Raw genomic sequence first — 26392 nt, forward strand, 5'->3', positions numbered from 1 at the left:
TCCTATGTGTTCATAATTATGCAAGTTTGAAGTGGCTACACCAACAAATAGCAAAGATTAGTCATGCGAGGCTTCTGTCAAACTTGTGAGGCAAGATTGTGCGTTAAACACACCACTGTGTAAAACAATCCTCAATGTTCAATCCAAAAACAAGATTCTTTAGCTTTTGTAATGTGAATTATACACCTATATGTTGAAGTCGTATAATTGGATGAACGAAAGTATATTGGTTTAATATTGGTTTGACGTGCGTATTGCGAAGCGTACGCCACGTGTTACGTGACATGGTGCGTTCGCACGGTAAAATACGCACGCACACACTCGCATTACAACAGTTAGTTATTTATATAATTTCATATTGGTTCTGTTACACTGTAATTCAGGAGCAGATAGTATTCGGTTTATTATTAGTCTATATATATACATATATATATATATATATATATATATATATATATATATATATATATATATATAGTGATTATATGTACATTGTAGTGTTATTAAAGGTTTAGGTTATAGAAAAGGTGTCATGCCTGATATCATATTGAAGCACTAATCATCAGCAGCTGTCCGGTGCAGTCGGCGAAGAGATCGCACATGGCATACTTTAGTTATTGATATTAGAGAGTAAACCTTTCTATGATGCTGGCTATGAAAGGAGCAGACCCCCTGGAGAGAAGACCCCCACCTTTGGATTCCTTAGATTGAATCAACCTATTACCTGTCTGGCCTGGACCCACCCAACGTCTGGACCTATAGAAACAATCTACGTCATCTCTATTGTTCAAGTGTAACACTGTACTGTATATAATCATTGCTACACACACCCTGGCCCTCAGTCAACTCTGACACAGTATTCTAAACAGATTACTGTCCATCGGGTCCCGTGGGTGCGCATGCGATTGCATTGGTATGTATTTATCTTTTGGTATTGGCTGTGCTGTACTGTACTTTATCATAATATAATAATGTATTGAATTGTTGACTATTTACATCTGCTAAAATAAATCACTTTGTACTTTGGACACACATACAATTGATTGGGCAATGCTTATTTTAAAACGATAGAATTACTTTAATATATATAATACTTATTTTTATAGCTTAATGCAGTAAAACAAACAACAATACTGATATATTAACCTGTCCATTAAAAAAATTAACAGATTATTTTGACTAAACACTAGGAAAAATAGTTATTTGTACAAAGTAACCTTCCAAAGTCTACTACTAGCAAATAGTAGTGTTTTCTGCAAAAGCTAGTTTACTATGTTGCCTATCACTGTGTCTACTGTCAGAAGAGCACTTAACAAAAGCGTATGTAAGAGATTATGGTGGACTTATTTAGTTAATGTATGCATATTATCATCAGTATTAAGCAACTTTAATCAGTGCACACCTTTCTATTTCTATTTCTTTGTAAAGTAAAAGAAAAAAAACATAAAAAATGTAAAACATAAAAGAACATACAGATACAATGTAAATGAGATACATTACCCCTCCGCTGCAAAAATCCACAATAGTGTCGCCTGGTTTTGCCATATTAATCACTACTGATAAGAGATTATTTAGCTGTTGTTGTTTCCTCAGTGCCCGGTCACTGGACATTTTGCCTAAAAAGCAAATAATATTACGTAGCTTATTATATGAGTGGAATTTTATCTGCTACTTGTTCATATTGCAAGCTAAGAAGAAATACTTCTAATAACACCAAACAAACCATTGCACATTGAACCCAGATGAGGGGATTTTTTAGGTCCCTTCGAATGAGTTTGAATAAATTGACCCAAAATGACTGTTTGCGTGTCATGATTGCCTTGCAGAAAAACAGTAAGCCAATTACTGTGGTATGTGTGTATACGACCATTGACAAACTTCACCGTGTCAGCCCATTGTGATCTGGTGGGATCTATCAAATTTTGTTAACAACACATTTGACAACGTTGGACACAGATCCTGTCATTTTTTTTAATAATGTCATGTATGTACGTACCTATGTAGACATCAGTAATATAATGTTTTGCTTTTGTTTTTCTTAAAAGCAAAACCACCTATTATATCACTTAGCATTCCATTTATGGTGTGATTTTATGACTGTTTTATCACAATAGGTACAATGCATCTAGTGCACTGGCAAAAAACTTAATATTCACTAGGCAGTTTCACAATTACAACAAAACTTTTTTGGTGCAAGACATTATATATTGTATGTGCTCAGATGGCTGCCATCTTGAGGATAAAGAAATGAAAAAATCCTTAGTGATTAATCATTATTAAACATTAAGCAATGTATATACAACGTCCTGGTATCCCAATGAGATCCTGTCTATTTTTTTTAACAGTCTCTATGCTGTATGCACACAGAAGGCTAGTGCCAGAAAATATCATGGCATTCGCTTGATGTTAGCCAGATAAAGGAGGACACTGAACAGATAACATAACATAAATGACCATCTTTTAATTTTTCATTATATTATCGAAAAATCAGTAACACATTGTCGACACTGTCAGTCAACACTATTTGCATTATATTTCAGTGAAGGCAGATGAATACTGACCAATTTAAACAAGTCAGTGCTTTTTATACAGCATATCAAATTCCAATGTTCAAAAAAATGGTTAAGTCTTCTTCAACAGATGAGTTTTTGTTTATGGGTCTCCTTGAAACAACTGATGTTTTCTATTTCTTGCAAAGCGTCATTAGGCCCAGCCCCTGCTGCTCAAATGCCGCGATTCAAAGAGAATACAGTCGGGAGCGGGGTTGTAAATTGTGTTATTATGCCCCGCCCCTACCCACTTCACAAGATAAGTGGGCAGAGGTGGGAGGTAACACTGCTCTCCCGGGAGCCGAGAGAACACCTACAAATTCTGGAGTCTCCTGGACATTCCTGGAGAGTAGACAACTATGATATACATCAGAAAACCAATAAACGCAAAAGAGATAGAAGAGCATTTATTTAGTCATTCAATAGATAATTTATCAAAATTAGCTAAGTGCAGTGTCCTCTGTCAGCTACACATATAAATGAAATGTGTAAGCAGGGAAATAATAGTGATTGCACACCAGTGTGCTGGGACATATTGTCTACCACAAGTAGTCTAACTCACACTTGCCTACTCTCCCAGAATATCTGGGAGGTTCCCGAAATATCCTCCCAGGTCGTGGTGTAGGTGAGGCTTAATGATGCAATTTGCATCATCAAGCCTTGACCCTGCTATGCAATGCAGGAGGCTTTAAAAGTGGACAAGTATGGTCAAAATCCTTTGCAGAAATGCAGAGTTTGACAGGTTGGAAGTATTTGAGTCTAATAGAAATTTTAGGTGTAAGGGAAAGTAGGTGACATTGTTTAGTTTACATATTTCTATCATTTTTATTGTTTAGTTTTAGTTTGCTTTAATATGTAAAATTTTTGTTTTGCTGAAAAAAAGTAAGTTAAATTCAGTCATAGCAATCTCTACTAGAAAAACCTGGCTGTAAGTTGCTTAAATTAAACTGAAATGTAATGCTAAATTACTTTATTAACAGAATTCAATAACTTTTTTTATACACTACATTACATGTAGAAATTTTAACAACAGAGTTTAATTAATAAATATCAGTTTTCTCCCCAGAAAATGTTGCCAGCCGGGTGGCATTAAGAAGTACCCGGGTGGGGGCAGTTGTAATACATGTAAACAATGACATTTTTTTGAAGTTATTGCTCACAGCTGTCTGAACTGGTCAAACTGGTGGTTAGTGGTCTATCACACTCTATAGTGCTCACATAGTGCCTGTTCTAATAGGAGAAACAATGGTTTATTTTATTATAACAGAACTCTGGTGGGCTCCAAGATCGGGGGGCAAGTAAAAACAGCCAGGAGGACCACCTTGGAAATAGGTACTGGGGAGAACACTGACTATATTATCAATCACTATATTAACGGAAATAAAGAATTTCTTTAAACACTACAATATATGTATAACTTTTCCCATCGAAGTTACAATATTGGGCATGGCCCCCGCAAGACGCGCTGATATATGTGGCTGCAAATAACTGTCACAGTTCCCAGACCACCCAGCAGTTGCACAGGGAGAGTGCACTAACTGTCACAGTTTCCAGAGAAACCAGCAGGCGCACAGGTGTATTGGCAACAGTCACATTATCCAGAGGACAATGGTAATGCATTGTTGTAAATGGTGGGCGGACGTTTTGCAAAATAACTCCGAAAGCTTTCTACAAATCTACAGACCAAGACCATTAATTTGTTATATGATGTGCCCTTCTCAGACAACGACTTCATAGAAATAAGTCACTCATAAAAATCGTACTTATGCTATTAATATATAGGGATAAATGTATAATGCTCTGATTTTTTCAACTCGCCGGAAATCGGCGACTTTGCATTGAAAATTTAAACTTGCCTTTACAGGCCATCGCCGCTTTAAATTTTTAATGCAAAGTCGCCGATTTCCGGTGAGTTGAAAAAATCGGAGCATCATACATTTACCCCATAGTTGGGCCTGATTTAGACTAATGTAAAAATCCAGCCAGAATGTGCAATTTTGCACCTTGACGAAACCACGTTGTGCTGCATGTAGAACAAATTTAAAATGTGTGGATTTAAAGTTGGGAAAGGGCACATCCTAGCTCAATTCTAAATCTCAGAGTACACATAAAGCTCAACAGTATTTGTTTGCTACATGCAAAAGTAGACAGTACTTTCCCTAAATACAAAAAAAATAAATTGTGTTTGCACTCCTGCATTTTACATTGTCCTCCTTGAAACCCAAAGGGCCTTATTCATCTTTGGATGCAAGTCCTTTGCGTGCCGTATCTTACTTGAAATAGCTCTGCACTTATGCTCAGGAAAAGACATTATGCTAATGAACACAACTGCATGCAAATCATGTCTGAATGTAAAATACACTTACGACTAGGTACGACTTGTAGGGTGCAATGGGGGAGGGAAGGAGTGGATAAACAGTAATGGCTTGCCGATGAATATGTGGGCGATTCAATTCCTGTGTTTCTCTTAAGTACGTGTTTTTTAGCTGTATCATTTGCACCAGCTACAGTGCAGGTGTAAATGCTGACTAACATGGCATACACGATCTATTAAAAACTAACTATGTGGGCCACTAGGTAGCACAGAACATGTGTATTCAAGTAACACCATACTTGCCAACATTGGCAAGGAGTGCTCCAGGAGATCAGGGAGAGGTGGGCATGTTGTGGGTGGGGTCTGATGGAATGCGCCATCGGCCCTGCCCCCTAATCATCGACCATATTTTCTGACCAATAACAGCAGAGTGTGGGGCCACGATGACACACAAATCACATCCTAAGCAATGCCCCCGTCACTCTATTATTGAGTCGATTAGGAACCGGAAGGTTTCCCTGCTCTCCCAGAAATTCGGGACTCCTGGACATTCCAGGAGAGTAGGCAACTATGAGTCAGACAATAAAAACACATTATACGTACAGTATGCATTAAGAACATCTTAATTTATGTAGTTATGTATTTACAATTAAGAAAATGAAATTTATTTCTTTACAAATATTTTTACTATTGATTATTGATTAAAGTATTATGAATTGTTAAATTATTCTATAAAAAAAATTTTCTTTTGTTTGTGCATACATTCTGATAGGACTTTACATTGCATATATGCATGTAAGTATCTCTGTTCTGTCTGTCTACATGCAGCAAGTAAAGTTTCGGCATAGCGCACATATACCCAAATTCAAATGGAAACGTATATTGAGATCGGCTTATATTTGAATATGGTCGGAACTACGCTCAAGTTCCACGCACATTTTTTAAACGCAAGTTGCATAAATCAGGCCTAATTCTTTTTTCAGGTGTAAATATTGTACCCAATAGCTGGATTTGCCGTTAACGCTAAATGATGCTCTATGTACTTTTGTTTTTCAAATGAAATATATTTTCTTACGCAGATAAACATTAGTTAATGTTAAAAAAAAGCATACATCGGAAGCTGCAAAAAAATATTTTGTTAGTTTTTACATATGTACAGTATTTTAGAAACTACAGATTTCTCAAAGTAGTTAATTGTAAATCTCAAATAAAACTTAAATGAAAATGTATTTAAAAAAAGAAACAGATATAAAGAATAACAATACAATTGAATAGCTATGAATAAAGAGTAAATATACTGTATAAAAATACCTAATAAATTCTTAAAACAAGAAAAGTAGTAGGCTGCATACCAAACACAACTTAAATTAACAGATATATATTTTATATTGCACACACCATGCCAGTATAACTCCAGCAGAGGAAATAAGGAGAAGAGCTGTCCCACTACAAAGTATTGTATGTAAACAATTTCAAATATCCAGGTTGTAATCAGACAGTATCACTGAATGGATCAAATGGATAATGGAGCCTTCATAATTGTGATTGGTAAATTACATTGGCTGTGACATCCAGAACACTTGCAATCTCTTCTTTATAAGCTATGAAACCGTTTATTCATCAATTGGCAATGAGTAGTGAAACCAGTCATTCATTAAATGACTATGCAATATAATACAGTGTAAAGAAACACCAGTGGCAGGTTGATCAATACAAATCAGTCATCAGAGATTGAATCCTACATTGAAAGAAAACACAAATAGTTGCAACCAAATATCAATCTTCACCAAAGCATACTTGCCACTTCATTAAAGGAAGATGTGTATCAAATATCTCAAGAAAATTTCACAGCTGAGCAGCAAGCAAACCTGACAAAATCATTGTGGTTTCTTCAGAGGATTCCCTGTAAAACAAATCTGCATCTTCTAAGGTGGGTTTGTGGGCCTGTCTGGAAATACCAATGGTGGAAAGAGTCCCCATTGCTAGGCAACGGGACGCTCCCTCTCCTTCACCGTCAGGCCTGGCATTGTGGGCGCACGTGCAGTTCCCCCACGCCCTCGTTACAGTGCAATGGGACGCTTGTTTCCTTATCTTGTCCCCACTGCCAAAAATATCAGTACTCAGCAAACACTATGAAAGTAGATGCTGGTACCATTAGGGTGCTAGAGTATCTAAGTCTACCTATGCTCTAGCACTCCAGCTTGCTTCTTAGCATCCTGCCTGATCTCCTGGATTCTGGCACGGCTTCACCTGACTGTGCTTTTGGAACCCCTTTGCCCTAATTATATCTCCTGATTTGACCCACTAGCTTCTTGACTGCGTTTTTGCCTGTTCCTTTGGTACTTTGTTTGCTTGCACGGTTTGACCTTGAATTGCATGTTTGTTCACCTACTACTTTGCTGGTGACTAACTTGTAGGACTGTGACCTGCATGTCTCTTGCAGTGAACCTCAAACTCCCTTCCGGGGTGGTCCTTGGAGAAGACCAGAGGTGTGTTAGACTCCGCGCCTCCTAGCTTAGCAGCACCAATACCAGCAAGTAACCTTCAGCTTAAACAAATCCTTGAAATATCAGCTTGTGATCTGATACTCCACCTGGCTCACAGTGTTGAGAAACAAGACACCGAACAGACCCAACTACTCAAATGTATTCAGAGAGTAATCTCCAGCCTGGATTCTCTCCAAACTTCCTCAGCTATCTCTTAATCAGTGGCCATCACCACCTCTGGGATGACCTTACCTGTCTCGGCTCCTGCGGTACTCACAATCTCTAATTTAGGTCTCCCTCCACCTGAAAAATTTGATTGAGATCCTATCTCTGGATACTCTTGTCGGTCCCTTTGTAACTTCTGTCTCTGTGGACTCCAGCTCCGCCAGAAATATTATCTCTGCCACCTTGGCATCGCAACTCCATATACCTAATCAAATTTTGCCTCAGCCTATGTTCATCATGATCTTCAGCTATTTATATAGGCCACTAATTCCGCAGCACTGTACAGAGAACTCACTCACATCAGTCCCTACCCCATTGGAGCTTACAGTCTAACTTGCTTAACATACACACGCACACAGACAGACAGAGAGACTAGGGTCAATTTTACAGCAGCCTATTAACCGACTAGTATGTTTTTTTTTTGGAGAATGTGGCAGGAAACCGGAGCACCCAGAGGAAACCCACGCAAACACGGGGAGAACATACAAACTCCACACAGATAAGGCCATGGTTGGGAATCGAACTTATGACCCCAGTGCTGTGAGGCAGAAGTGCTAACCACTAAGCCACAGTGCTGTCCCTATATTTCTCAATGCTGTGGCTGGGAACTATGTCAACAATGGTTCCATCTCCAGGCTCACATCTTCCATCCGGTAACGGTAGGGGTTCTGGGTTCTGCATACGGAATGGATTGAGTTTCTGATTTTACCCCAATCCATAAATTCCATCATTCTGTGTCTCCCGTGGTTTAGAATCCATGCACCTCATTTCAACTGGAGTTCCACTCAAGTTACTTCTTAGGGTCCTCAGTGTTTCAAGAAATGTCTCTCTGCTGTTAGGCATGGAATATCCACTACTCCTTGCCGTGTCCTCTCTTCCCAGCCTGTGTTCCCAGCACTTTATGCCTCCTTTCAGGACATCTTCAGTAAAGCAGCACCTGAGACTCTTCCCCGGCATCACCCATGGGATCGTCCCATTGACCTGATACAGGGTAAGCCAATTCCAAGGGGCAAGATTTATCCCATTTTGCTCCCAGAGTTTCAGGCATTGTTCCAACACATCGCAGAGAGCCATCAACGTGGTTTCGTTGATCCTGCCGGCGATGGCTTCTTTTTTGATGATTTTCTTTTTTGAATTTGTTGCCTTCTGTGAAGTTTGTGTCCAGAACAAGGTCCCCAGGCATCCTCCGTCAGGTTTACTTTTACCTTTGCCCGTTCCAGAATGTCATTGGGTTAGTCTCTCTATGAACTTTATCACTGATTTACCTCCTAGCAATGGATTTAACATCATTTGGGTAGCTGGAGATTTTCAAAAATGGCTCACTTCATTCCTTTGAAAGGCCTCTCGTCTGCTTCCAAGCTTGCACAAGTGTTCATCAACTCCATGTATGCCTGCAAGAATGATATCTGACTGGTTCTGTAGAGCCTTTTGTAGAGATTTGGGGGTTGGTCTGAAATTCTCCTCAGGCTATCATCCTCAGACCAAATGCCAGACAGTGCGTGTAAACCAAGATCTTATTTCTTCGTTGTTTTGATTCCAGTAATCAAACCGATTGGAGCAATTTACTCCCATGGTCTGAGTTTGCCCACAATATCCACATTTCCTCTGGCTCCTCTCCCTTCTTCAACGTCTATGGTGCTGACCCAACTTTAACCGACTTCTCTTCCTCTCCGGCTCCTACTGTGCCTGCTGCTCACTCCCTACATGATTTTGCCCATATTTGTCTTCATCCAAAGAAAATTTATTAAAATCTTGCAGCACTATAAACACTCTGCAGACCGCCATTGTAAGCTGGTTCCTGTTATCCATCTCAGATGTGTAATCCCACACAACAATAACCATTACCCTAGCATGTTGGAAAAATGGAGATCCCTAAAGCATATATCATTCCAAAGTGTTCCATTAACATCTTTCTTGACCAACCATGATTTCCGTCCCGGGAATAATCTAGCAATGTACCATAACAGGACTGGTGCAAGGAGCTCCTACATACATAATTCTGGAGATCCTTGCGCATCAGCCACTACCTTAATACCTGTGACTGTGTCAAAGCAACCCAAAGAGCTCTTACTCTCTTTGAAAGTCTCTGTATAGCTCCAAAAGAATAATTCCAACAACAACTCCATACTTTATAAGTTAAAAACCCTAGTTGAAAGCCTATTCAGCTCCCTATCCCATTTCGCAAAGGCATGGGAAAGGGACATGAACAGAGCAATTAGGTATCAAATCACGCACAGTGGCTCACCAAGTGCTACAATTATAGAGACTAATAAAATTGTGTGTCACACTGGTAGCTTTGAGCATCCTACACAGAATGTTCCTCGGGGTCTTGGAGGACTGCTGGAGATATAATAAGATATTATGGAAGGTCTTACATATATGGTGGGAATGCATAAATAAATACCCTTTGAAAAAACTGTTTCTCGCCTCCAAGGTTATTTTGAAATGTGAGGTTCCAGTACTTCTGTGTTTCTAGTTTCTAAGCAAAAGTAAAATCCCTACCAGCAAATATAAAAATAAACATCCAAACAATACTGGATATGTAATGATCACAATACACTTAAAATCTCACTCTTTGGGTGACCATAGAAATGGGGGACGAGGCTATTCTTTGTACTGGGGTGATTTATAGATTACCAGGTCAGGAAGAAGAACTGGACAGGAACTTATTGCAGGACATCAATAAAATGGCATTGAAAGGAGAGGTAATAATCATAGGAGACTATAATCTACCTGATGTGAACTGGGAGGGGTCTTTTGCAAGTTCCACTAGAAGTAGGGACATTCTGAATTCCTTACACGGAGCATCCATCAAGCAAATAGTGAGGGAGCCCGCTCGCAAAGATGCAATATTAGAATTAATTCCTACAGAATATCTGATGTAAATGTGGGTGAGAACCTAGGATCCAGTGATCATCAAGCAATATGGTTTAGTATAAAAATTAACTCATAACACACAAAAACAAAGGTGTTAGATTTTAGGAAGGCTGACTCTGTAGAGAGGGGAAAATGTGTAAATTACTCTTTGGCAGAGTGGAAGAACTTGAAAGGAGTGCAGGAGAGTTGGGACAAATGAAAAAGTGTAATATTAAAAGCAACTGACCTTGGTATCAAAAGGGTTAAGAAAAGTACAAGGAAAAGGAAGCCAGCGTGATTTACAAAAGAAGTAGCAAGTAATGTGAATGGAAAAAAAGATGGCTTTTAGGAAATATAAGTAGACTCAGAATAATGAAGACAAAGAGGTGTATCCTGCTAGACAGAAGGAGGCTAAGAAGGTAATCAGATGTGCAAAGGCACAAGCTGAAGAAGAAATGGCCCAGTCAGTAGGTAAAGGGAGAAAACGTTTTTTTAGGTATATAAGTGAAAGGAGAAAAACAAAAAGAGGAATAATATGATTAAAGACAGAGAGTGAACGTTATCTTAATAATTATTTTTGCTCAGTGTTTACTAAGGGGTGCTGGTAACACCACTAACAGAATTTATTCAATCAGTCACTAGCTACAGGAGTAATTCCAGAGGACTGGAAAAGAGCCAATGTAGTACCACTGCACAAAAATAGAAGCAAGGAAGAGGCAAGCAACTACAGACCAGTGAGCCTTACATCAGTAGTAGGGAAGAAAAAAAGAAAGTTGTAGAATCTCAAATCCAGTAATGTACAGGATTCCAAATAGCATGGATTTACTGGGGGGGAAATCATGTCAAACAAATCTTATTGAATTTTTTGACTGGGTGATTAAAGTAATAGATCAAGGTGGGGGCATATATGTAGCTAATCTAGATTTTAGTACGGTTTTTGACACTGTCCCACATTGCAGACTGTTAAATTAACTTGAAAGCTTGGGATTGGATTCAGATGGTTGAATGGATAAGATCTTAGTTGCAAGATAGAAAACAGAGAGTTATAGTAAATGGAGTGCATTCACAGGAGGGAAATGTTACCAGTGATTCTTAGTATCTTTATTGGAGACATTGTGTAAGGATTCTTACCTGTCCGCAATCCAGCGATGGCAGCTGCACATCTGGGTTTGCGGCGAGGAGGTCACGTGACTCCCCATCAGAGATCATCATGTGATCTCGCAGCGGGGAAATTTAAATAAAAGGAGCTGACGTTGTACCTGTGTCAGATCAACAGGTTAGCCTCCTTTTGACTCTGTGCCTAGTTTGTTCCTGTGTACCAGACCCGGCTTCCTTGCTTGTTGTTCCCTTGGATTCTCCTGTGTGCTGTTTGCCATCTGACCTGTGTACCGAACTCGGCTTGCGACCTAACTACTCTATTGCTCATTCCTGTGTGCTGTCTGCCATCTGACCTGTGTACCGAAAACGGCTTGTGACCTGACTTCTCTATTGCTCAATCCTGTGTGCTGTCTGCCATCTGACCTGTGTACCGAACCGGCATGTATCCAGATTCCTCCTGTAGGATTGATCCTCTGCGGGGCCTCAGCCGTATCCAGTATCTCTGCTCAGCTCGCCTCAAGGTACCATCTGATAAATATTGTTGTTGCCAATTATCACCTAACCCTCTCACGTCTAGGGCCAACCCAAGGGCAGCGACCTGCAGTCCCTTTGCAGCCAAATCCCTCCCACCTGGTCTGACCTCTGGACCGATGAAGAAAGACCTAAGTTTATCTTTGTGTACATTGTGACATCATCACTGTTTTTTTGTTAACTCAAACTGTATATAAGCAAAACCCTGGGCCAGTATTAAATCTCTCATCTTTGACTGCAGACTACACGACTCAATCTGGACCTGGGCCCAGGGAGCGCTTGAGTAATGTATTCGGAGATACTTTCCTGTATATTGTTATACCTTTTATGCATCATTATGGTTTGCTGTTATTCTGCTTTCTTTTGCTATTAAATCTATTTGTGCGTTGGAACCACTATAATCGCATCGAACAATATTTATTAGTAGTGACAAGATGAACATTACAGTTCTTAATATGCATAGTTTGGAGCAGAGAAGGGAAAGGGGACATGATAGAACTTTCAAATCAGAGGAAATTTGAGGAAAAACTACTTCACAGAAAGAGTAGTGGATAAGTGGAATAGCCTCCCATAAGAGGTGGTATGAGGCTAATACAGTAGACCAGTATAAACATGCTTGGGATAGACATAAGAATATCCTTAAAAAGAATAAAGAGTCAAATAGGATTTGAGGTTACCATAAGTTAATAAAACAATATGCAGACTAGATGGGCCAAGCGGTTCGTGGTTCTTATATGCTGTCATATTGCATGTTTCTAGGTTAATCTGCCTCCCCTCCCTTAAAAGATTGGTACAAAAAAATGTATTACTACATAAACATGGAAGATATTATAGCATGAGCCAAAGATAAATTATCAGAGTTCTGTGCTACAAGGCTTCAAAGGATGGAATTCAAGAAACAGATAAATATAAGGGCCATATGGTAAGGGTGGGGTCCCAATGAATCAAAACAGGGTCAGTCTTGGAATTCAGGCAATGCCAGGGTAAAAAAAAACATGGATCATAATCCGACCTATATGACTTTCCCATTGATACAACTGTGACACACGCCCCTATGCCCCCACTGGCTGTTTTATACACAATTTTCAGTTATTTATTTTGTATACTAAGACCAACAGTTGTCAGATGCGCATATAATCCTCCTTTCTGCTCATTAATGCGGGCATAGGCCACAATATGATAAAGGACTGGGTTTGCTCCTATTATAACCTTTACACTATTGCTAAAATACTGTTTATACCATTTTCATGTTCTTATGTTTAATAAAAACTGTACCATTTCCATGTTCTTATGTTTAATAAAAACAGTTTAAGAAAATAAATTCTCTCATTAATAGTAAATGCGTATCATAATCACCAGTAAAAAAAAAAAGTCCTTTTGTTGAGAGACTGAGGCAATATGACTACCCGAAATCCCCTTCAATGTGCTTTCTCATTTAAATTTCTCACCTAGATCGCAAATAGCTTTGAATGTCACAATTGGCTGCTCCAATTCAATTCTACCTTAACTTGCAGTGAATTTGCTTTAAACCTGTTATGCAAAGTGCAGACATGCTAGAAGATGCAGAAGATCTTACCCATTCAACCCGGAAGTTTAGATTATTGCTTGTCCTAAACAGTGACCACATCTGCTTGTCTGTGACAATGGAGGAGCTGGGCATATTTCCAGGCACCTTCCCTAACCCTTCATAGTAGACCCGATACCTAGGCCCCTCTCCTTCTGACTGCTTTCAAGTTAGGGAGTGAAGGTAGCTGCTTTCAAGCTAGTAGAGGTATGGGGCTATGAATGTCCTGATCAGAGAGGCTTACAGCCCTTAATAGGCCCAGGAGGAAGTGGATGCAAGATAATGGAAAATGGGTGAGGGGGAGGATCTTTGATCAATGTGGGAAAATATTTGTGCAACATGGGAGATTCTTTGCAGTGGAGGGATCTCATGTGTAATGGGGGCAGGGGGGTTGCAGTATCTGCAAATACAGGATCTCTGGGTAATGGGTGAGTCTGCCATAGCTTCTCTTTGTGATATGGGGTTTTCTTTATGCAATACAGTAGGGTATCTCTACAAAGGGAGCAGAATCTGGAGTGAAACAAGAGAGGGTGTCTGCAAAAGGGAGGTGTCTTGTGCAAAGGGAGAGATGCCTGTGAGGATCATCATGACATGCATCTTCCAGTGCCCAGTATATATTATATCCTCAGACTGAATTTGCACTATGCTGAGGAATTGAGTGAATGCTCACATTTTGCACTGGTTTGTAGTTAAGCAATTGTTAGAAACTTGTATTTTGACATAGAAAAGGTGTAAGCTCGTTGCTGTAACAGCAGAAAAGTAGGCTATGCCTGCCATAGTAACATCTTAGCAGTTCTACCCTCTTTAAAATCAAACTTGCTTTGTATTACTAAATAATAGTATGCTAAATATCAGAACTAGTTTGGGGTTTGGGTTAATTGGTGAAGTATCATGCACAATAGAGGAATGACAAATGCAAAGTATACAATTAGGATACCCTAGATAATATTTTCTGTTCCATTCAACAAATCAACTGTCCCTATGTAGACGGGACAGTCCTGAACTCAAAGGAATGTTCTGCCCTCCTGACAGTCAGCACATTTGCCCCCACTCCCGGGAAGTTGGGAGGTATGTGGTGAGCAGGAATAGCACCATAGTGAACGGGTGCCATGCGCACCTACCGCTAGTGCGTGTGGCAAGTCCAAGATGTTTTCATGGGTGGGGAGCTAGGACTGGCCTAACTCTTCTCAAGCACAAGGCACATCCCAAACATCCCCTAACCTGCATGTCCATGCCCTCAACCTTCTGATTCCATGAAGACTCATGACGGGAGGTATGACACTGAAAATACATAAAAGCAGAGCCGTATTTACCATTAAGCAACTGCCCAGGGACCAGCGGTCCCCAGGAGGCCCGACCGCCGCTGCTGCTTGTCCGCCTGCATAACAGAAAAAATTGCTGCCGATGGAAAAAAAAAATTAAGTGAGTGCGGCAGCACCTGACAACCTCCTCAGCTCCTATCTGCTCAGTCCACTGAATGTTGGGCGTACGACATATTCAGTGAGGACAATGAGGAGCAGAGCATGATAGAGATGAACAGAAGACAAAACGGAAGAGGAGAAAAACAGAACAACGGAAGAGGAGAAAAACTGAACAAAGAAGAGAAGAAAGCAATAGAAAGGTACGTAAAGTAACAAAGGCACAATGGCAGGCACAGTGTGAGGGGGGAAATAAACAAGGGGAGTTACATTATGGAGGGCAAATAGAACATGAAACTGAAATTATGCCATCTTATTTCTTGCTCAATTGTTTCATTTGACTAAAATGTGTATTGCCTAAATCAGACTTAGACAACATGTGGTTCTCCAGCAGAGGCTGGCAGTGCATGATGCAACTTGTAGCTCCACATTAATGACAGTTTATGGATTCCAGTCTATAGCCTATATGGGTTAGGTTAATATTTAATACGAATAAAAAAAAAGAGAAAATAGTATATGAAAATAGCAGGTCTTACAGCTACAATGGGTTGTTGTGTACAGTGCTCCAAGTGCTGGCTGTACAGTATTTATGAGACATAAGCATCCGTGACGTCAGGGATTTTCCTGCCCAGATACAAAATCAGCACTGTACAATATGTTACAGCAGAACAACAAAATATAAAATGTTCTCTTACATACTATAACAGATCACATTAGTCAAAGCAGATTCAATTAGGCCACAGTAGAACTATGGAAAACATCAACTTGCTGAACTCTCTCTCGCTCCCTCTATTTAATTCCAAGAGTCATTCCACCTGATCACTTGGGAATAATTCACATTAAGAAATTCATAAAAACTGTGCCATGTAGATGCATTTTTTTAAATTCACATATTACCTGGAATAAGGAAAAACCTCATTTTGCCATGGGACATATGTCCAGCGAGCGGGCGCTGCACACTTCTGCCAATGGTGTACGTAGCAATGCAGAGTTTTTTTCTGTAGGTGGGTGGCTTAGCTCTTTTCACCTACTAGGCACACCCCCAACAATGCAAAGCATATCCCCAATAATATGACAATGACCCCTTTGGTGCCGCGCCGGCACGTAGCTTGCCCTGCTACTCAACTATAGAGGTATATGCTGTGATGAAACGAGTTTGTTAACAATTTAACCAGCCTGTTCCTCGTTTCTCACTTAATGTGGATTATAGCATGTACTTTTTATTGCCCTTGCTTTTGTTCCCCAGCTCAACAAAGTACAACTGCAGTGTCTAATTACATGTGGATAAGGGGACATTGTAGCTCATTGTAAATGTGTATATTGTTGATGTGGCAGTGAAGTTGTTATTCAAGTGAAGCCAGGGAGGTTATGGGTAGGGATCAGGTTGTAAGATACTGGTAAGGGGGAAGGCTAATTAGTATCCATTGTTCTCACAAGACTACTCCAGATGTTTGGTCTACAATCTGGCAGGGATGTTTTGTGAAAGTACAGCTCATCTCCACTCCCCTCTCCAACCCCTTAGTCCAGGACTCACCAATGTTTAACAAGGAGAGGCCCAGGTGTTTGCCCAGGGAGGGGAAAGCACTGTGAAAATTTGACCCTAGATATAAGGAGCTACTCTAGGGGGGAGGTGATGTTCATTCTGGGAATTGATGGCTGAAAGCTGCAGGGTGGCTAGTGGCTCTACCAGTGAAATACATTGGCAGATCCATGGGTCATCATGTCTGGACAGCCAGACGACTGTAACTCTTTAAGCTAGTGGGGTAAGGGACAGATTATGTGGTAAGCCTGCCTGGCATTTATTTACTGTGTGTATATAATATTCTAGTGATTGTTTTTATTACAATAAATGTATGGTTCTACTTTCTAACTGCATTTGCCTGAGTGACTTTACGAATCCTAGAAGGTACTGAGTAGACTTCCCTGGCATAGTAAAACACCCCTTGGTGGCCAGCCAGTGTGAAGTGGGTATAATGGGCCCAGAAAACCCGTTATCTTCACATATGCTAAAACTGTAGTGCTATGTATTTTTTTTTTGTGACAGAGGCCCCCAAACTAGTATGTTCATCCATGCTGCTACTACTACTACTCTGATCATTATTCTGTGAATTTCATCCCTGCAATCTGTGTTTAAGTATGTTATAGGAAACTGTTATCTGTTTAAACTTAGGTTGGCACAGTCTTTTATTGCTGCCTAATTTATGATAGGTATCTGGCCTCTATCCTTTCCCACAAATGTTTTCTTTTCCTTTGATTAGCTGACCAATTAGCACATCTGTAGTGTATTCCTAAATTAGACTGACTACATCTTAGCTTCATTCTATGGGGAGACGTATGTGGGGTTAGACGTGTGTGATTTCTGCACTAAGTGGGATTTTCTCACAAAGTGGACGAAAATGCACAGTTAGACAACACAGCAGGACAAACATTGGACTACATTTGACTTGCTTTTACTCCCAGCAATAAGCTGCATCTGCCACAGCCTATTTCTGCACTACTTGTCTATTTATATGGAAGACTGCTAAGAGGTAATTCTTAAAATACCCTTGCTTTTTGCTTTTACCCCTTTTATCACAATGTTTCACAAATTGCTTTTCTTAGTCTCATTTCATGGCATGATCTTTAGGACTGTGTCATCTTTCACCCCTCCACCAACACACAAATTTGTTCATATTGCACCTGCATTACTCCACTCACCTCTATTTAACACCCATGAACTGTTGTCCTATTTATTATCTCTAACAAGTACAGCCTCCACCTGTCGCCAGAAAATAAAAGGCCACACATCTTACAATCCCCTTGCCTATCTTTCGCTCACTCTGCTTCTATTAGCTGGTGATATATCACCTAATCCAGGTCCCCCACACTCCTCACACACACATACATCAGAACAGTACCGTTCTATAGCAAACCTCAAACACATCACCTGTCTACCCTCTCTTCCCAAGTCCTTTAAATGTGCCCTTTGGAATGCACGATCTGTTTGTAACAAACTTACCTCCGTTCATGATCTCTTCCTCTCAAAAAACCTCAACCTTCTGGCAATAACAGAAACATGGCTCATGCAATCAGACACTGCCTCACCTGCAGCACTTTCACATGGTGGCCTCCATCTCACCCACACCTCCAGACCTGAAGGCAGACAAGGAGGTGGGGTTGGACTACTTCTCTCCCCACAGTGCACATACACCGTTCTACCAAATGTCCCATCACTCACGTTCACATCTTTTGAAGTACATGCTATTCGCATTTTTAATCCATTCTCCCTACGTGTTGCGGTGATCTATCGTCCCCCTGGAGCACACCAACAATTTATTGAGGATTTCTCTGCATGGCTCCCTCACTTCTTATCTTCAGACATCCCCACCATCATCATGGGTGACTTCAACATCCCCATTGATAACCTACCTTCCAAAGCTGCTTCCAAACTACTCTCTCTAACATCCTCACTTGACCTCTCCCAGTGGATTGAATCATCTACTCATAAGGATGGCCACTGCCTTGATCTTGTTTTCTCTAGACTATGCTCAGTTTCTAATTTTATTAATACACCCTTCCCCCTCTCGGATCATCACCTTATCAGCTACACTCTCACCCCCACTGCTCTAACCTCTCTACTGTCTAACTCTACCAAGCCTCCTCGTACTCGTAGAAATCTTAATTCTATTAATCTTCAACAATTTTCCACCTCTCTCCAACACCTTCTCTCCCCTATCTCTACATTCTCATCCCCTGAGATGGCAGTACCTCATTTTCACCTAACCTTAGCAACGGCCCTTGATCAAGTGGCTCCAGCGACACTTCATACTACACGTCGACTTCGATGTCAACCGTGGCACACCAAAGCAACACGAAATCTTCAAAAACTGTCCCGTAAAGCAGAACGTCACTGGCGTAAATCTCGAAGCTCTAATGACTTCTTCACATATACTTCTGTCTACCACTCCTATCGAAATGCTCTGGACACTGCAAAACAAACATACTTTCAATCTCTTATCTATGCTCAGGCTTCTAACCCCAAACGCCTTTTCAATACATTTAATCATCTTCTCAATCCTCCCACCCCGAACCCTCCATCTACTATCAGTGCTCAGGATCTTGCTTCCTACTTCAAGGACAAGATTGACAAGATCAGACTAGAAATGGTATCCTCCTCAACAAGCCATCAGCTCATTTCCTTCCCACTACCCTCTGACACCCTTTCTTCATTTGACCCCACAAATGAAGAGGAAATTTCTACGCTCTTCTTATCTTCCTACTCTACCTCCTGTCCTCTTGATCCTATTCCCTCGCAAATTGGTAGATCCCTGTCTTCTGTGCTCATTTCACCTCTAACTCAAATCTGTAATCTCTCACTCTCTACTGGCATCTTTCCATCACTATACAAGCATGCAGTGATTACTCCTATTCTAAAAAAACAAAACTCCGACCCAAACTCTCTCTCAAATTACCGTCCCATCTCTCAGCTCCCTTGCCCCTCCAAGCTTCTAGAGAGACTTGCCTACACTCGCCTCACACGCTTTCTTTCCGCAAACAACCTGTTGGATCCTCTTCAGTCTGGCTTTCGTTCTCAACACTCCACAGAGACTGCGCTGACCAAGGTTGTTAATGATCTGATCACTGCTAAGACTGAACGCCATTACTCTCTCCTAATTCTCCTTGATCTCTCGGCTGCATTTGACACCGTTGACCACTCTCTTCTCATACAAACGCTGCAATCCCTAGGTCTTCAAGACACAGTTCTATCCTGGTTCTCATCTTACCTCTCTAATCGCTCTTTCACTGTTAATTTCTCTGGAGCCACATCTGCTCCGCTTCCCCTATCAGTTGGAGTACCACAAGGCTCGGTGCTAGGTCCTCTGCTGTTCTCTATCTATACCGCTTCTCTTGGAAATCTAATAAGTTCCTTTGGCTTTCAGTATCATCTCTATGCGGATGATACCCAAATCTATCTATCCTCTCCTGATATCTCGACATCTGTGTTGTCACGTGTAACTGACTGTCTTTCTGCCATTTCATCTTGGATGTCCTCTCGTCAACTCAAACTTAATCTTTCTAAAACAGAGTTAATAATATTCCCACCCGCCAACAAGAGCATACCTGACATTTCTATCTCTGTTGATAACATGACCATAAATCCCACCCCACAAGCTCGCTGCCTAGGTGTAATCCTTGATTCACGCCTATCCTTTGTTCCCCACATTGACTCTATATCTAAATCATGTTACATACATCTAAAGAACATTTCCAGAATCCGCACATATCTCACACAAGACACTGCTAAAACCTTAATTCATGCACTAATCATCTCCCGCATTGACTATTGCAATTCCCTCCTTACTGGTCTTCCCAAAAACAGACTCAAACCCCTAAAATCTATTTTGCATGCTTCGGCAAGACTGATTTTCCTTGCAAATAGCTATTCCTCTGTTGAATCACTCTGTATGTCTCTACACTGGCTGCCTGTCTTCTACCGAATCCAATATAAAATACTTTTACTAACCTACAAGGCCATCAACAAAGCTGCACCAACATACATCTCCTCTCTTGTCTCAAAATATCTCCCAACTCGGCAACTCCGTTCTGCAAAAGATCTGCGTCTCTCATCCACCCTCATTACATCCTCCCATTCCCGGTTACAGGACTTTTTTCGGGCTGCACCCACTCTATGGAACTCTCTCCCTCGCACAATAAGACTCTCCTCTGTTCTACAAACTTTCAAGCGTTCTCTGAAAACCTACCTATTCAGACAAGCTTATAATATTCCTCAACCACCATCTTAACCTCACTACCTTTAGCCTGTTACACAATTTCACACAAGACAACTACCCCCGGACCAATTGTTGTGTGACAGGATCATTTAGCTTATGAGTCACCTTACCTTTGCAGTCTGGCTGGGCCAAGATGCAAAATGTATACTTAACCTCATGTGTCAATCTCCCATTGTCCCATAGATTGTAAGCTTGCGAGCAGGGCCTTCTCACCTCTTTGTCTGTTTTACCCAGTTTGTTTATTAGTTTATTACGTTTGTCCCCAATTGTAAAGCGCTACGGAATATGTTGGCGCTATATAAATAAATGATGATGATGATGATGATGATGATAGTATCTTGTCTAGGGCCCATGAGGTCTAAATCGAGCTCTGCATAAAACATAAACAAAATAAAAACATAAAAACAAATTAAATATGGAAAGGGTCTATATTGGCTGGCAGTAATTTTTTTAAGCTAGATAGAAATAATGTATTCTTATGAATACTGATTCAGCCCACAAAATAGCTTTCTTTTTTTGTGTGCGGCAATGCCCAGAACTGGCGCCACTTGCTCCTAGGAGAGCAGCACTGCCCTATTCTCCATGCTTGAGGCAACTGGCTAAAACTACCCTCATATAAACCTGTTCATTTATCTTATACACTTTATCAAATGTATTTATCATTTATTTATTAATCTGCAGGTTTTTGAGCATTATTAAGGACATTATTTCATTTCCTAAGAGTCAAGTCCAGGCAGAGGATCGGTTTTATACATTTCAATATTTCAACAAAATATTAAAACATATCATATATGTTTTATTTATTTCCATGTTACAAGTTGCTTCTTCATCTGTCAATCTGGTACTCTACGAAACACAACAAACTACTGTACAATGCTCTAGAAATAAAACATACTGTATGGCATTTTAAGCCCTTAAATTACTGGAAATGTGTCTATAAGGGGGCAATAAATTGGTCATTGCCTTCTTAAAAAGATGGCTGCCATATTTCTTCAGCCATTGCAAGAGTTAACTTTCTCATAGAATTCCTGGTAATAAAAAATGTTTTTAGACAGTGGACCACAGTACTAAGTGCAAGGCTTTAAATAGAAATATGTACACAAGCAGCAGAGTTTTAAATAGTTCATTCGCCCTGAACCAGAAAGCTTTTCTGCTAAGTATTTGTTCGTCTCTTCATTAATTATTCTGTCCGACATTCCATGGGAGATCTCTACAGTGGTTTGGTAATGATCTCAATGATCAGTCTCCCTTTAAGCATGTAGAAAAATGAACAGCTTGAGGCAGATCAACACGATTGAAAGATATAGCCTCAGTGTAAATATAAACAAGCGCAGTCAGGAACTGACATGTAGTTGTAACCTCGCACAATCTCCCCACCTCTCTTTCACCTCGTTTCCCTAGGTAAACCCTGGATATTAACACTGGCGAATGAGTTTCTGGAATAAAGATAGTGTAGTGAAAGCCATTTGTATCTAACAGCATTGCTTGGCATGCTAGGAGTAATTTTGAAGCCAAGCTTTACCTGCATTCCAAAACATTACACCCTGCTGTCAACGCCCTGACAATGACAATGTATAAATAGTTGCTGCATATATTGCGACTGATTTGAAGCTACTACATTATGCTCTTAGTCAATAATGGCTATTTTTGAAGCTGCAAAAATGCAGGTCAGACTCTCAAATTCTGTTTTAATTTGTCATACACATCTTTTGCACTACTATGGCCATTTATATGATTGGTACATGGCTTAGCATGTCAAGATTGAGGTGACTAACACAATGCAAAACTTGTTTTATTTGTAATTTTAGTCAGTGTATTGTGAAATCGTATTTATAGGTTCAAAACGAGCAATGTAATAAAAACATCCGAATATCTCCTTATGATATTGCAGTAGTATAAAGGGTGAAATGTAAATTAAGAGTGGTCCTATAGTTGTATTAGGTAAGACTTGAAATGTCATTTTTACCTTTTCCCCCCCAATGTTTATTACTATTTGGGACTGCAATCTCATAAATAGCTATATCTGCACAGAAATATTTCACATAGGTGCAAAGTATGTATGCACCTACAGATGGAGAAACATTGGCACTAGTGGCGTGACCTGGTGCTGTCTCCTACCTTCTGATCCCAGTGTGCCCACATAGTAATATTATTGAGTAGATTGGGTTAGCATAGAGAGATTCTTCTCCTGAACGGAGGGTGAAATGTCGGATCACGCCACCAATCCCAAATACATATGTTAAAGCCCCCATATCTTGGCAAAAATGGAGATATTTGATATGATATTTACATTTTCTATAAAAATGAGTGCAAGGTTTTCTGCCAAAAAAAAAGGCTGCAGTGTCCTTCAATATGGTTAGCAACATAAAAATTTGCCTTTGACCCTCAAAATCACACCTTTCTATGATATCTCTATGAGGGGACTTGTTGAGCAATACAGATGTTTTGTGATTACTAGTAACTCTTAAAAGCATTGTCCACCTTCTCAAAAAACATGACCCCTCCATAGGCACTGTAACCTGAAGCTAAGTCCATCCACGCTCACAGTGGTGCTCTGTAGAAGCACATGTAATGTACTTGCTTTCCCTGCAGCAACACATTATTTGCAGTGGAGTGGGGCCCCCTATTTGCTGTCAGGAGAAGGCATATGTCCTTGTGAAGTGGTTTTCTAAATGTGGGCAACTTCTTTAAGTAAGGCATCTTGCATTTTAGGATTATTACAATTTTAGGAAGAGGAGAGAACAGCATTTTACTAAACAGCAGTTGTAGTTTTTTTTAACTTGCTGCACTCATCAAATCACACTGTTAGGCCGTGTACATGTTTTTCAGATATCTGCAATACAAAGTTGCGTTAAAATGCATTTGTCAACACCCCAAACAATAGGGTTCACTGATCACTTTACTAAGCGTACTTTCTGTGAATGCTGAGCAGACCTCTGGACATGATGCCACATGTATGATGTCAAAAAACAGCATCAAGTATTGTTGCTAATTACGACATTAGTCACCTGAAACTTACTGTAGTCCCGTCCCCTCCAGCTAGTGTCAAGGCATCCCTCGGAGACCAATAAATGCTGCTAAGTGTAATTGAGTGTAGGAACTGGCTAGATGCGGAAAACTTTGTTGCTAGATGACTTGAGTAATATATCCGGCAATACATGGAATTCCATGTTTTAGTTACATACAAAGTCCCGATGTCAAGAAGATGTATCAAGGTTTCCATGGCAACCAACAATGCTGAAACACTGTGTTTGTTTGGGTACATAGTATTCAGATTGAACATTATGGGACCTATGCAAAGTAGGACACACTCAATTTTGCATAGGGCATCTTGCTTGAAATTACTCTGTGCATGCCCAGTCACTTAGAGCGGTAGCAGAAGAGAGACCCCTATAATAGGCAGCTCAGGATTCACTGACATCTCAGCTGTCATTTCTACATGGTTAAAGTTGTGAAGTGTTTCATTATTGTCAAAGGAGAGTGCAAAGGATAAGTATTTTTTGTTTGATGAGTGGCGCCCAATGCTGAAACTTCAAGGTCTGAGTGATGATGTGGTAGTCCATATAAAAGGGGTTTTCCAAGTTTTTTAAAAAGTGAAATGCCTACTAGTATGATCATCTATAAGGTGGAAATCCCCTTTAACTTCTGAGCTATAGAAAAGCTTGTAAAAACATGTGTGACTGCATGTGTCAAAGAATTTAATCCAAACAGTTGTACTGATAAGGGTTCATGCTTAAGCAAACATCAGTTGCTTTAATCAATGGAGGCATGACAAGTTTTGGCCGAAAAGGGCAAACTGAAGATGTGGACTATAGAGTTCTAGCACTCATATACTGGAATGGATTTACATGTTGTAGATTTGTCACCTGTGTTACAGAGCAGCATATAGTACCACTATAACACACTTCATCACCACCTCATTCAATTTCTCTTATTCCCTTATTATTAAATTATTGTTTTCTGTTGAAAGAAACAAAGCTTAATATATATATAAAATGTGAAGGAAAAGAGCCAACTCTCAATCTATGCCGCTTCTAGGCGCTAGCCTACAGTGTATGTATATATGGCACCTATGGTCAAATTGCATGTTTCACGGAATCTGTATGTGAAAAGAAATAATATAACATCTGCAGGATAGAAACTAAAACATGACATATTTCTGCACATTTTATAGCACAATTACTATTCATTAGCTAAAATTAATGCATGAAAAACAAATAAAAAGTGAATGTGGCATGTGCAAAAGTTTGGGCACACTGTCAGTCAGTACATATTAATGCCTTCTTCCCAACTTCCAAAGTTCTTTTCAGTATGCAATTACTATTCTTCCATTAGCAATTGTAGTGTATGTTTTGGATCATTGTCTTGCTGAAATTTTCAACCAATTTTTAGTTTCAATTTCTTCAATGACATTGGGACATTTCCTTCTAGGATTTGTTAACGTTTAGCTGAATTCATTCATCCTTTCATGTGTACAATGTTTCTTGTGCGACTGGCTGTCACACAACGCCAAACCATAACAGATCCAACTGATGTTTAATTGTTGGCATGGCGGATTTTTCTCCAAATGTATCTCTTGTGGTTATGGCTAAAAAGTTAAATGTTTGTTTCATCAGTCCACAGCACTTTTTTTTCCAAAAGGTTCCTGGCTTATATAAGTCATACTTACCAAATTTCTGAAGTTGGCTTACGGGAGCCTGCCGGGGGAGGTGGGCATGATGGGGGCGGGGCTCCAAAATGTGTGTCATTTTGTACCCGCCCCATGACGTAATGACGCAAACGTGTTATTTATAGCAGGGGGCGGGGCCAAACGCTGCGATTCCCGGTGAATCGCAGCGTTTTGGACCTAATTCTGCCCACTTCACTAGGAAGTGGGCATATGCGGGAGATTGCCACACTCTCCCGGGAGTCAGTGATACTCTCGCAAAATGCGGGAGTCTCCCGGACATTCCGGTAGAGTTGGCAAGTATCATATAAGAATTGTTTCAGAAAATGACTTCAGTGATGAGGTCATACGAAAGATTTCTTCTGACAACTCTTATTAGATTATTTGTGGGTAAGCAATGCTGTACTGTGAACCACTACCTCAGATGTCAGTTAAACCTTTCAGATCCTTTGCTGTGCTATCTGGGTTCTGCTTTAGTGAAGCAGTTAACAAGCCGTTGTATCACAGATATTTTGGAACCTTCCAGATCTTGCCTTAAATTCAACAGTTCCCAATAAACTATCACTTTCTTAATGATGTTTTTCGCAGTGGAAACTTCAAGCTAAAAATATTTATATTTTTTCTAACCTTCCCTCCTAGGTCAGCTGCTCAGAGGAGCCCATGGTTATTGAGAGTAGATGCAAAATTTTGGAAGGTTAGAAGGGTCAGAGTATTTATTCAACTCAACTCTAGTTCTGAGGCCTTAAAAAAGTATTATGAATCAACTGCATATTTAAACTTGTTCACAATCTGTCAAAAAAATCTGTTCAACAAATAAATAGCAATTGATTATTAAAATGTGCAGAAATATGTCATGTTTGTATTTGTACAATGTTCTTTTCTTTCCACTTAGAAATTCAATGAAACATGCAATT

The 26392-nt window shown here is 40.0% G+C and overlaps 1 protein-coding gene across 3 annotated transcripts in view; it reads right to left on the reverse strand.

Moving 5' to 3' along the window:
- The window catches only part of GSTCD (glutathione S-transferase C-terminal domain containing), a 164130-nt gene that overhangs the window by 41694 nt on the left and 96044 nt on the right, over positions 1-26392 (reverse strand). For all 3 annotated transcript variants that reach the window (XM_075200850.1, XM_075200844.1, XM_075200839.1), the window contains one exon: positions 1501-1616. In XM_075200850.1, the coding sequence (XP_075056951.1) occupies positions 1501-1616 (116 nt within the window). The remainder of the gene's footprint in view (positions 1-1500; positions 1617-26392) is intronic.

This window comes from Mixophyes fleayi, chromosome 1, assembly GCF_038048845.1.
Source record: "Mixophyes fleayi isolate aMixFle1 chromosome 1, aMixFle1.hap1, whole genome shotgun sequence".
Taxonomy (NCBI): domain Eukaryota; kingdom Metazoa; phylum Chordata; class Amphibia; order Anura; family Limnodynastidae; genus Mixophyes; species Mixophyes fleayi.